The sequence below is a fragment of the Scomber scombrus genome, chromosome 18 (genome assembly GCF_963691925.1).
Source record: "Scomber scombrus chromosome 18, fScoSco1.1, whole genome shotgun sequence".
Taxonomy (NCBI): domain Eukaryota; kingdom Metazoa; phylum Chordata; class Actinopteri; order Scombriformes; family Scombridae; genus Scomber; species Scomber scombrus.
The window spans coordinates 33,742-47,500 of NC_084987.1; the positions used below are offsets into that span (position 1 = coordinate 33,742).

Here is a 13,759-nt window from a genome sequence, read left to right on the forward strand (position 1 = left end):
GATGCAAATCATTGGCATATATTTTGGAAATGCCCAGGGTTGCAGAATTTTTGGTCAGATGTTCATAAAACAATGGAGGAGATATTTCATATACAGATACCCAACCAATTTGAAACCTTTATCTTAGGCAAATCAGATTTTATTATTGGAAACACTAATAGATATCTTTTTATAATTATGGTAACTGTAGCTAAGAAAAATATCACTAGACACTGGCTTCACCCCGAACCTCCTACAGTGGGTGAATGGATGGACACGGTTGACGACATATATCGAATGGAAAAAGTCACACACTCACTTAATCTACAGATGGACAGATTTAATAAAATATGGTCAAAGTGGATCTCCTTTGTTGAAAAAAGACGACCTAACTGAAGGGACACGACAGAATGATCCTTATTAAACAACAAAACATTGGGGTCTTTCCTTATCTGAACACACAAAAAGAATATAGGCCTACTACTGCTAGTTCAACCTCCCATATGTGTTGATATTCTCTAATCAACCTGTGTTTTTCTAATATACATCCCAGTTCTTATGTTTCTTCTGTTCTATTGAAGTTAACTTAAAAAAAATATATATATTTTTTCATTACTGGTATTGTGACATATCTTAACTAAATATTTTATTGTTGTGGGGGTAAAGAAAGAAAAAGAAAAAAAAAGCACAACAGAGTTAATAATACAGTATAAATTGTTCTGGGTGGTTTTGAAAATACTCAGTACGCCACTGTTAGACTTTGTTCTTTACATTTACTTCCTTTAACAAGTGTAATGGATGTTTCATATGTGTACTGTACCTTGCATTGAATAAAAATTGTAAATTAAAAAAAAAAAAAGAAAAGGTTTCAACTTTAGCAAACAAAAAAAAAAAAAAAAAAAAAAAAAAAGAAAATCAACATTAAAGCTAGTAGGTCCTTACAGCAGGGCTCTCTGGCAGACGTCCGGCCAGCCTCAGAGCTCCTCGGTCAGCCTGTCGGCCTCAGATGGCTGGCTCTTCATGTGGGCTTTCTGGGTCTTTGCCTTGTACAGCTCTCTGGTGCTGGCTCTCCTGAAGAAACCACACTGAACAGTAGGGGGCGATACAACAGCACTTTACCAACAGGAGGTGATGATGAGCTACACGTCAATGATTTTATGATGACAAAAATAATCAAGTGGAAAGTTGAGTTGATCCTAAAACTAGAAGCAGGTTTGAGGGAGAAGCTTCATCACATCATCAGTTTTACCTTCCAGAGCAGCAGGCAGATCAGAGCCAGCAGGAAGACCCCAACCAGGACAGACACCACGATGATCCACACGGGGGCACCAGAGTCCAATGGCTGCCCTGAATCTGGATAAATGCGGACAAGAATCTGCAGAAGAAGAACTCTGTGAATCATAAAGCGTTTCCTTTCTAATCTCCTTCAGCACTCGACTATCTTTAGGAAAGGAAAGATGATTCTGCAACTGAATGACACACCTTCACAAACTCATAGAATTAAACCCACACATCCACAGTGTAAAGGAAATGATGATTAGATGCACTACTCATTCATATTGTAGATGTAATGAGTGCTGCGGCCTGTAGGAGGCGCTACCAGCAGGCTGTTACCTCTGTGCTGTCAGAGTGCAGGTTGATGGTCGGTTTGTTGGTCTGCAGGTTCAGAGTTGCCCGAACTCGGACAAACACTTCCCTCACATCGCTGTAGTCCTAAAAACACACAAGAAGGTCTGATTCAAAGCAACAATACCATACTTTTGGCCACTAGGGGCAGAAACACAGTTAGCTCTGATACATTATCAGCTTATAAAGTACCTCGATCATGGTGGAGCTCCACAGTCTGGCTCTAATTGTCAGAGTCGCTGAGTTGTTCATGTTCACCAGCGGACACACGAACGTCACACAGTTCGCCCCGCCTCCACAATCCTGCACACACACAAATACTTTTAGACTTGCGAGGACCCAAAATCCTGAATCCAAGTCTGAACCTTCAACAAGACTAAAGAGTGAGGATGGAATAAAATGTCTTCACAAAGACAGAAATGTAGCAGCGTGTACAATAATCATACAAATATATATTAAGGCTGTCAAAGTTAACACATTAATGCAGATTCATTTTAACAGTCCCAGCCTGTAGGTTGGAAATAAGGAAGCGATGCAGCAATAACGTTTTGGAAAGCAAGCAGAAATGGAGAAAAAAAGTGTCTTATGAAAAGGAAATTCAGCTCCGCAGCCCTGCCAGATGTTCTATACACAAGACCAAAGTCATTTACATTTGTTGTGGATGTGCATTGTGTTACCACCGGAGTATGTCGAGTCTCAAATATCATCTGCTGGCAAACATACAGCTGATACAGAGAGACCTCTGATAACCGGCCTGCATGCTGTAGCTAACTATTTAACTATTGCTGTTGAAGGTTTGTTGCTTGTAGAGTTGTTCATGCGTCACTGTTGCAAACTATCTAGTGTGATCTGCCTTTGGTGAACAGGAGGAAAGCTCTCTGTATCAGCTGCTCGGCCAGCAGCTGGTTTGTCATGTTATGCATTCAGCAGGTTTTTGTAGCATGCAGTGTGGCTTCAGTACTGCACTAACAACATGTTTGTACCAGAGTGTAAGACTTCTTCTGTCCCTGGTGGCTGAGGACAGGTTGACTTTTTATCTCTTGCTGCTCCTCTGTCTTCTTCTTCTCCTCCAGACTCCTCCTCATCTTCGTCTTCTTCTCCTTTGACAGCTGAGCAAACAGGAACAGAAGATCAGAGACAGTTAAACAGGAGGATTCACACAAAGATCAGAAACATCATATTTAAAGCACATTTAAATATGCCAGCAGGAAACAGAAGAGGATCATGTTTCAAGATAAAGTTTGTTAAAATATTTTAGTAACCGTTTATGTCCTTTATTCTGAAATGTTTCAGCCCAGGATTGCCATGGTTACCGTGAGGTTGAGGGGGTTGACGATGTTGCCGGGCGGCGTGCAGCGAGACTCTGAGGTGCCGTTCACTTGGATCTCTGTGAGGTAGAACAGCCACTTCCCATTGGACACTTCTCTCGGCCAATCAAACTTCACTTCCAGGTTCCCAAGGTGACCGAGCGGCTTCCCACTGAGGTGCATCTGTTGGAGAGGCGCGGGTGAACACCTGGTCTGGTTACGCTCCATCACAGATCACACTGATGTCACTAACCTGGAAGCTGAAGAGCAGCAGATCGCCAACATCTGCCGTCTCCTTCATGGCCGACTCACCGATCACATGACCACCGAAAGAGATGGTGCCCGGCTGTTTGATCCTGTCAGAACACAACCGACCAATCAGAGAGCTGACGTCATCAGGACAAATATTAAGCGTGTTTGGTGTGTTTGTACGTACAGACTGAGAGACGTCTGCAGGGAATACTCCACCAACAGGGAGGCAGAGACAGGAGACAGATCGTCCTGTTCACTGAGCCTGAAGACACAAAGGCAGATGAGCTCAAAACTGTCCAATCACAGAGCCAGAAAACTGTGTGTGTGTGTGTGTGTGTGTGTTTGTGTGTGTGTGTGTCCTACGTGGACAGCTGCAGCACAGACTGAATCTCTTTAGTGTCCAAACTGATTTCAGACGGCTGAAAGACGATCAACACCGTAACCTGAAAAGGACCAAAGATCAGAAAGATACTGAGCATGTTTACAGACAACAGTAACAGACTGTGAAGGATGTTCTGTACCGTCTGGTTGCTTTTGAACGGGTTCCCCAGCTCACACAGGAGAACCGTGTCATCAAAAGAACACTTGACCACTGCGATGTCACCCTGAAACACACAAACACCAGCTGAAGGACAAAGTGGTCCAAATCAAGTCCTAAATCCTTCAAGGCAAGTCAGGTGTGGTGTAAAATGTGGGTGATACTTACTGACAGTGAATAATGTTTTATCTGCTAAAAGGGAACTTGATTGTTGACTATTATTTGCTAAAGATAATCAAAACTGAGGTCATTATGTTAAAAGAAGAGATGTATGTGATTCTGCACGTACTGAGTGAATAAGCACATTAATGATCTGATAAATATAAACTTAAAATGTATGTGATTAAATATACCACAATTTTATTATTATTATTTTTTAAAAGAGATTGCAGTAAAAGAAAAAGTAATTAAACAGTGTTAAAATTCATATGGCCTGTAGTGAATACAGTTTAAAGTATCTGAGCAGCAGCTGAATGAGCTGTGGGGAAACTCATGTAGAAAAAACTCAAGTCTGAGGGCGGAGTCTCAAAGCTGCTGATGTAGTAAAGATTCATGCCCAACAAAAGGTCCCAGCAAAAACCGAAAATTGGATGGAGCATCACATTGATCTGTGCCAAAATGTTGTTTTGAAAGAAAGCTGATTGGTTGAAAATGTGCTCGGCTGTGGAGGAGTTCACACTTTCCCACGGTAACAGCGATAATAACGGTATAAATATAAACACTGAACATTGAAACTTTGCATCATTTCTGCATAGACGCTGTCTGTGTATGTTTTGGTTCCAGGTTCTGCTGCTGCCAATAAAACTAACTGCAATCAGCTGGATGGATCTTTTTTGATAAAAGTTTTTGAGACCAACTCTTTTGAACAACAAAGTATTAGAGATTAATTTGTGGCAACACAGGTCAAGGGCAGGTCCAAGTAAGTGGAAAGCTCTTAAGGGAAAGCCCAAAACTAATGTTGAAGACAAATTCTTGGTCCTTTGGGTCAAATCCACGTTAAACAATTACCAACTCTTTTAGGGCAAATCTAGGTCAAGTCTTCAGTCCTTTGGGGTAAGTTCAAGTCCTAAATGCTGTTTGTCATGTCCAAAGGTCATGTCCCAAAACTGGCCAAGAAACCAGCCTAAAATCAAGTCAAGCACCAAGTCCTTCCAAGAATCAAGAACATTTTAGAGGACGATTCAAATCAAATCTCAATTCCTTTAGGATCAAGCTTCCATTCAAGTCACATTTCCTCAAGGGCGAACAATTCTCAAGTCAAAGTATTGGTCCTTTGGGGCAAATCCATGTTTCTAAGTACTTTGGGAAAAACAGTCAAGTGTTAAGTTAAGTCTGGGTGAATATCAGTTAAATCTGAAAATCCTTTTGGATAAGTTTGAGCTGTGACTCATCTAAAGTAATGAAGTCTATTAGGGTCAATCTAAACTGAGTCTCAAGTCAAGGAGTAAAGTCTGGACAAGTCTTAAGTCTAGTCTAGTCAAGACCCAAGTCCAGAGGATGAGTCTTTCAGGGTGAGGAAAGTAAAGTGTCAGTTCCTTTATTGCTAGTCAATGTCAGTCTCAAGTTAAGTCGTTTAGCACAAATCCACTTCAAGTCTCAGATCAGATATTGATTCCTTTGTGTCAAGTCCAAATCAAGTTGTCATAAGCAAACAGTGAGTCTTTCAGATATAATAGAAAATGTGGTACAACAAAAACAAAGATCTTTTGATCACTTCATATGTGTTGCCCACTTCTCTATCCACATGCTCTTGCTCATTAACTTAATTTGTAGCTTCAACATAATATCAAACTCTATGCAGATGAAATTATGTTCTATCTCATCATTGTCTTGTTTCTCAGCTACTAAAATCTGTATGATATAGATCCGTAGCGTCACTACCTTTGTTTCGACTCGAGAATATATGAGTGATGGTGGGATGCTAATGTTCAATATGGTATTGTGAGCATCCTCTGCTGGTTGTCCCAGTGATGGAGTGTTGCTGACGTTGATCTCCAGTAGCAGTCGGTCAATGCTGCTGTTGTAGTGCAACGTCTGACTGCCCTGATGCCTGAAAACAAAAACATATCAACAAGTCTGTTTCCTAAGACAAATGAGTCTGTTGAGATGGTACAGTGGTCTTTTTCAGATATGTGACCTGACAGAATCGCTTTTAAACCTTTTTAGAGTCTATGTCTCAAATCAGGTAGTCAAGTCATTTAGTGCTAGTCCCAAGTCCTTTGGGATGAGCCAAAGTGTAAAATCAAAGAGTGAAATCCTTTGAAGGGTTCAGGTTGTATAAGTCTTAAGTCAAGTCTCAAGTGTGATTTCATATAAAATTTCAAGTCGAATCTCAAGTCTAGGGTCCTTTAGGGGAAGATCAATAAAGTAGTCAAGTCCAAGGTCTGTAAGAGCAGGTTGTAGTCAAGTTCCAAGTCCTTTAGGGTAAGCCAAAGACCAATCCCAACACAATGAGTGAAGTCCGTTAAAGGAAGTCCATGTCAAGTCTGAAGTTTCAAGTGGGACAGCTGTGACTCGGGAGTGGGGCTGGGAACAGAGAACCGGTTCCGGTTTAGAACCGGTTCTCTGTTGTGTGCTCTGTGAGGGCAGTGCAGCCTCCTGACTGTTTACAGCAACATGCTAAAGTTATCTTCAGCTATTTTGTAGTTCATCTTTAAAAACAGCAGCAATTGCAAACATGATGTATTTAATGACTAAATAATTACCTTTGTGAGAGGAACGTGAAGTATACTGTGAACTTTCTACACTGTTAGCAGTTTAACGTTAGTAGTGAGGGAACAGTAGCAGCGAGCATTAACAAATGAGACCGGCTGACCAACAAACACTGCAGCACTAAACAACTTAAACCAACTTAGAGGTGAAGAAAATAACAGTTTGGTCTGTCTCACCTTAACAACCATGCAGCTGCTCAGTGTGGTGAAGAGTAATGACTTTATCAGAGCTAATGGTGCAGCAGAGAGGCTCCACTGCTGGATGTATATCGTTAATATATAACATTAACATTAATAACAGCACTTTGATATTGTCATACAGGCAGAGACTGTAAAGTGCTTTCAAATGAATTCAGTCAGCACTTTTGGCTGCGGACCACTAATCTTACCAACTACTTAAGTTTCATGTATTCATGAGCATCTAAGGTAATTGATAGTGGAAATAATTTTCCACATGAAGAACTGATCAGGAATTGATAAGAGAATCGATAAAGAATCAGACTGATAAGCATAATCAATAATGGAATTGATATCAATAAAATCTTATCAATTCCCATCCCTACTCATGAGGTACAGTGGTCATCCTCCAGTCTACGTTGATGGTTCCTTGGGCAAGATACTTAACCCCAAATTGCTCCCAATGGCTGTGCCAACATTGCGTGAATGTGTATGAATGATTAGTTTCCTCCTGATGAGCAGGTTCCTGTGTGGTAGCCCCTGCCACCAGTGTATGAATTGGTGTGAATGGGTGAATGTGACAGGTAGTGTAAAAGCATTTTCAGTGGTCGAAAGACTAGAAAAGTGTTATATAAGTACAGTCCATTTACCATTTACCATTCAAGTCAAGCCCAAGTCCTTGTAGGGAAATCTAAATTAAGTTCCTGGCCAATCCAAGTCTTATTTGATTCCTTATGGGAAAGATTTTAGTCAATTAGGGTAATTTCAGTCCAAGTCACAGAACAAGTCCAAAGTGCTTAAGTGCAAGTTACAGTCAAGTCTTAAGTCAAAGAATTAAGTCTTTAAAAGAGTATTTGTGGGAAAGTCCACCTTAAATTTCAAGTCAAGTCTTGCTACAAGTTCAAGGTCCATAAGAGCAAGTTCAACGCAAGTTCCAAGTGCTTAAAGGCATGTCTAAGGCAAGTTCCAGGTCCTCTAGAGCAAGCCAAGGAGGGGAGTCCCAAAGGCTTCCCTGTGGAAAAGCCTAACTTCCAGGTCAGTTCCTAACCCCTTAAGGGAACCATTTGAATCATGTAGTTAAGGGATTTCAAGTCCAAAGTATTTCAGGGCAAGTCTCAAGTCTAAGGTCCCTTAATGTAAGGCGAGGGGTTAAGGGTAGTCCTGACTTGGGCAAATGACAAATAAATAGATTTATAAATTATGAAAGACTGAATGTTTCAAACATGCTTCACACTGCAGTTTAAAGGAATATGTAGCTTTTGATCACATGACCTGGATCATTCATGTCACACCTGTGACCCGTATCTCTGTCCTCATTATACAGGAAATACATTTGAATGATCAATATCAGTGATCAGTTGATACCTGAGATGCTGTGTGTTCATTAGCTGACTGCAGGAGTTCACTCACATGTTGAAGGGTTTCTGGTTCTCATCTGTGAACTGGGCTGTCATCTGCAGGTTGCTTTGGCAACGGTTATCAGACCCACAAGCCTTCTGGATATGGATCTGATGAAATGAAGGCACACAGTTTGATTTTTAATGTCTGCTGAGTTGGGTTCTGTTTAGTTCTGAAGTTGGTTATGATACATTCTGGATTCTGATGGGCTTTGCTGGGTTCTGACCTGGGTACTGATGGGTTTGGGAGTCTGGCTCAGCACAGGGAAATGTTTCAGGTCTTGTACGAGGTTTCTTTTCCTGGGAAGTGTCTCGTGCAGAGAGGCATTCACAGAGAACACCAGCGGTTCCACTTTGTCCCGGATCGGACTCTGGAGAACTCAGAGAACAGAACCTTGTGTAAAAGTAAAGAAGCAACAAATGGTTCATATTATCATGTTTAATACATTCATTTTAGGTGAGATCACTTTTTTGCCTTGTAACTGTGCTGCTTGCTATTGTTCAGATGTTTACTGCTATGCCCTTCCTATGGTCCATGCCCTTCCTATGGTCAATGTCCTTCCTATGGTCCATGCCCTTCCTATGGTCCATGCCCTTCCTATGGTCATTGCCCTTCCTATGGTCCATGTCCTTCCTATGGTCCATGTCCTTCCTATGGTCATTGCCCTTCCTATGGTCCATGCCCTTCCTATGGTCATTGCCCTTCCTATGGTCCATGCCCTTCCTATGGTCCATGCCCTTTCTATTGTTCATGTCCTTCCTATGGTCCATGCCCTTCCTATGGTCATTGCCCTTCCTATGGTCATTGCCCTTCCTATGGTCATTGCCCTTCCTATGGTCCATGCCCTTCCTATGGTCCATGTCCTTCCTATGGTCCATGCCCTTCCTATGGTCATTGCCCTTCCTATGGTCCATGCCCTTCCTATGGTCCATGCCCTTTCTATTGTTCATGTCCTTCCTATGGTCCATGCCCTTCCTATGGTCATTGCCCTTCCTATGGTCATTGCCCTTCCTATGGTCATTGCCCTTCCTATGGTCCATGCCCTTCCTATGGTCCATGTCCTTCCTATGGTCCATGTCCTTCCTATGGTCCATGCCCTTCCTATTGTTCATGTCCTTCCTATGGTCCATGCCCTTCCTGTGGTCCATGCCCTTCCTATGGTCATTGCCCTTCCTATGGTCCATGCCCTTCCTATGGTCCATGTCCTTCCTATGGTCCATGCCCTTCCTATGGTCCATGTCCTTCCTATGGTCATTGCCCTTCCTATGGTCCGTGCCCTTCCTATGGTCCATTTCCTTCCTATGGTCCATGTCCTTCCTATTGTTCATGTCCTTCCTATGGTCCATGTCCTTCCTATGGTCCATGTCCTTCCTATGGTCCATGCCCTTCCTATGGTCCATGCCCTTCCTATGGTCCATGTCCTTCCTATGGTCCATGCCCTTCCTATGGTCCATGTCCTTCCTATGGTCCATGCCCTTCCTATGGTCCATGCCCTTCCTATGGTCCATGTCCTTCCTATGGTCCATGCCCTTCCTATGGTCCATGCCCTTCCTATGGTCATTGCCCTTCCTATGGTCCATGCCCTTCCTATGGTCCATGTCCTTCCTATGGTCCATGCCCTTCCTATTGTTCATGCCCTTCCTATGGTCCATGTCCTTCCTATGGTCCATGCCCTTCCTATTGTTCATGTCCTTCCTATGGTCCATGCCCTTCCTATGGTCCATGCCCTTCCTATGGTCCATGCCCTTCCTATTGTTCATGTCCTTCCTATGGTCATTGCCCTTCCTATGGTCCATGCCCTTCCTATGGTCCATGTCCTTCCTATGGTCCATGCCCTTCCTATGGTCCATGTCCTTCCTATGGTCCATGTCCTTCTTATGGTCCATGCCCTTCCTATTGTTCATGTCCTTGCTATGGTCCATGTCCTTCCTATGGTCCATGTCCTTCCTATGGTCCATGCCCTTCCTATGGTCCATGTCCTTCCTATGGTCCATGTCCTTCCTATGGTCCATGCCCTTCCTATTGTTCATGTCCTTCCTATGGTCCATGTCCTTCCTATGGTCCATGCCGTTCCTATGGTCCTATGGTCATTGCCCTTCCTATGGTCCATGCCCTTCCTATTGTTCATGTCCTTCCTATGGTCCATGTCCTTCCTATGGTCCATGCCCTTCCTATTGTTCATGTCCTTCCTATGGTCCATGCCCTTCCTATGGTCCGTGCCCTTCCTATGGTCCATGTCCTTCCTATGGTCCATGTCCTTCCTATGGTCCATGCCGTTCCTATGGTCCTATGGTCATTGCCCTTCCTATGGTCCATGCCCTTCCTATTGTTCATGTCCTTCCTATGGTCCATGCCCTTCCTATGGTCCATGTCCTTCCTATGGTCATTGCCCTTCCTATGGTCCATGCCCTTCCTATTGTTCATGTCCTTCCTATGGTCCATGCCCTTCCTATTGTCCATGTCTTTCCTATGGTCATTGCCCTTCCTATGGTCCATGTCCTTCCTATGGTCATTGCCCTTCCTATGGTCATTGCCCTTCCTATGGTCCATGCCCTTCCTATTGTCCATGTCCTTCCTATGGTTCATGCCCTTCCTATGGTCATTGCCCTTCCTATGGTCATTGCCCTTCCTATGGTTCATGCCCTTCCTATGGTCCATGTCCTTCCTATGGTCATTGCCCTTCCTATGGTCCATGTCCTTCCTATGGTCCATGCCCTTCCTATGGTCCATGCCCTTCCTATGGTCCATGTCCTTCCTATGGTCATTGCCCTTCCTATGGTCCATGCCCTTCCTATGGTCCATGTCCTTCCTATGGTCCATGTCCTTCCTATGGTCCATGCCCTTCCTATGGTCCTATGGTCATTGCCCTTCCTATGGTCCATGCCCTTCCTATTGTTCATGTCCTTCCTATGGTCCATGCCCTTCCTATGGTCCATGTCCTTCCTATGGTCATTGCCCTTCCTATGGTCCATGCCCTTCCTATTGTTCATGTCCTTCCTATGGTCCATGCCCTTCCTATTGTCCATGTCCTTCCTATGGTCATTGCCCTTCCTATGGTCCATGTCCTTCCTATGGTCATTGCCCTTCCTATGGTCATTGCCCTTCCTATGGTTCATGCCCTTCCTATTGTTCATGTCCTTCCTATGGTCCATGCCCTTCCTATGGTCCATGTCCTTCCTATGGTCCATGCCCTTCCTATGGTCCATGTCCTTCCTATGGTCCATGCCCTTCCTATTGTCCATGTCCTTCCTATGGTCCATGTCCAACTAACATAGAAGTTCTGAATTCAGGGATGTGTGGATCATAATGAATGTTCTTTGCTTGTTGAGATGAGCTGATGCTAATTTGTGTGTCTCCTGTTTCCTTGTTGTACAATAACATTAGTTTAATTTTCAATCAGCATTTTCCTGTTTTATGTTTTCAATGTCCACGACACTTGAGCAAAACTTTTCAAATAAACATTTTGTCCAGCTGAGTCTCAGAATACACTTGAACAGCATGTCTTCAGGTCTCTGCAGGTTAATGTAAGGGAAGTGAAACCAGCTTCTGCCTGAATGAACAGGCTGAAAACAGATGATCAGCAGGAATGTGAAGTATCTAACAGCTTTTACTCCGGAACATAAACATGCAGATGTGACATGATGAGCTCAGAGGGCAGAGCACTGTGAATTCAACCTGCATGTCCATCATCATCATCATCATCATCATCATCATCATCATCATCATCATCATCATCATCATCATCATCGCTGTTTAGAGCGAAGAGAAACCATCTAATGTCCAAAAAACTGTTCCTTTCGGGACTTCGGAGGGTTTTTGTTGCTGATTTCCAGTATTGACCAAAGACCCGTTTCAGAAAGATTAGTCTGAGTTAGTCTCAGGCATTACTCTGAGTTTGTTAACACTTACCATCATAACTGACTCTGTGAAACCTGCTCACTGGCAGCTGGGTTTTCAAAGACAGCTTTACCACTTACACTGGAACAAAAATTTACTTTTGGGACACAAGAAAGTTTTAGAGGGCTACTGAAGATCAGCTGCTAACCCAGTCTGCCATACATAGTTTCTCCGACTGGCAAAAGTCAACATAAAAGCTGCACAGAGTGTGACAGACTGATGGAGAGGATAGTGAAGCTTGAAAAGGAGATCAAATAACTCCATTGAATATGTGACAGCGAGCAGTTAATTGACTCTGTGTGCTGAGCAAAGTACAGAGCTACCAAATGCTAATGAACAGACTATTGTACACAGGTTTGCATCAGATATGAATAATCCAGTCAGCAGATGAAATTCTCCTCTGGATATGTCCTGACCCGGAAGAGCTGTGGAGGCTCCCGAACCTGCCTCCCCTAATGACGCTTTGTACTGGCACCAAATAAGCGCCTGACCAAATGCATGAACTCCAGCCAGGACCCGGTCTGACATCGGACGCCACAAAATCATGATGCTGATGATGATGAACGAGGGAATTTATCACACAGGTAACTCTAAGGCATACCAAAATCTGAGAAACAGCCCAAAATCCACTGCCAGGTCAAAAGCCAAAGAAAGCTGCTAACTGTGCTAAACTAAACTGAACATCAGCATGCCTCACCTATGGGATAAAGTTTTTAACATCTTTTGGAAATGCAAAGACCACTTTAAACCTGATCCAAACTCCTTGGTGCTAATCTGCACACAAACCAATACATGGAGATAAGAGCCAGGAACACTGCACAGACATTCAGCCTGTCACTACTTCCTGTAACTTTAAACAGTATGTCTGTGGACACACCTTGTTCTGTATCCTCTGTGGAATTACTGGATGTGACTATCCGATCACAAATGTATAGTTTTAACTGTGCTTTTTAATTATTGTTCAAAAATACGATCAATATATCTTTTCAGTTTTCCCTGAAATTAAAAATGTTAAATTTCAGGGGTTATCAGAGTTTGTTAAACCAGCTCTCTGGAACAGAAAAAGGATCCTGGAGCCGGACGTGAAGTCTGTCAGCAGCTGAATCAGCCGGGTTTATCTCACACAGCAGAACTTCCTTTAATCAAACGCTAATTAAACACCAAATATCCGAAGCCATAGATGTTGTTAAAACTGTTTCTGGTAGATAACTTAGAAATGATTGTCAAACATCTGATAATCAGTAAATATCCTGAATAGAGATGAAAGTATTAGGACTGTTTTGATCTGTGAGTTAAATGCAGAATATTTGTTGCTTTCAGCGGATTGTTTTTCTTTGTTTCATTAAACTAAATATCATGTCGGCTTGGTTATAGTTAAGCATTTTCACTAGTTTCTGACCTTTTATAGACAAAATGATTAATTGATTATTCAGGAAAATAATGAGCAGATTGATTGATATGAAAATATGATATTTAAATCAGTTTTGAGGCAAAAAATGATCTTTGATTGTTTTAATTATCTAGAATGAGAGAATTTGTTGCTTTACATTGTAGTAAACTAAATGTTTGTTTGACTGAAAACAACATATTTCATGATATGATGAACTGGAGGAAGCATTTTTTTCACAGTTTTTAATGTTTTTAAGAAACGAATGAATAATGAAAATAAAGGTCTCATCAGGATAGTGTGTGATATCTGTGTCTCACCTGTAGTCCCACTTTCAGGGTTTGACACTCACTTCCCTGCACTGACAGGGTACCAGAGAACACGCTCTTGTTGTCATGGAAACGGAGGCGGGACTTGAGGCTGTCAGCAGTCACAGTGAAGTCGATGTCTGAGAGGCAGAACAGATCTTATTACATTAGAAATGTTA

At 42.6% G+C, this 13,759-nt stretch overlaps 1 protein-coding gene across 1 annotated transcript in view; it reads right to left on the bottom strand.

Annotated features, from left to right (window-relative positions):
• The window catches only part of LOC133999530 (integrin alpha-3-like), a 32,032-nt gene that overhangs the window by 7,338 nt on the left and 10,935 nt on the right, over nt 1-13,759 (bottom strand). The window contains exons 15-28 of the mRNA XM_062438738.1: nt 13,593-13,720; nt 8,215-8,358; nt 8,001-8,098; nt 5,584-5,752; nt 3,686-3,769; nt 3,528-3,607; nt 3,349-3,426; nt 3,166-3,268; nt 2,919-3,095; nt 2,589-2,714; nt 1,798-1,908; nt 1,594-1,692; nt 1,229-1,354; nt 922-1,064 (exon numbers count right to left, since the gene is read on the bottom strand). Coding sequence (XP_062294722.1) covers nt 954-1,064; nt 1,229-1,354; nt 1,594-1,692; nt 1,798-1,908; nt 2,589-2,714; nt 2,919-3,095; nt 3,166-3,268; nt 3,349-3,426; nt 3,528-3,607; nt 3,686-3,769; nt 5,584-5,752; nt 8,001-8,098; nt 8,215-8,358; nt 13,593-13,720 — 1,634 coding nt within the window. The 3' untranslated portion in view covers nt 922-953. The remainder of the gene's footprint in view (nt 1-921; nt 1,065-1,228; nt 1,355-1,593; nt 1,693-1,797; nt 1,909-2,588; nt 2,715-2,918; nt 3,096-3,165; nt 3,269-3,348; nt 3,427-3,527; nt 3,608-3,685; nt 3,770-5,583; nt 5,753-8,000; nt 8,099-8,214; nt 8,359-13,592; nt 13,721-13,759) is intronic.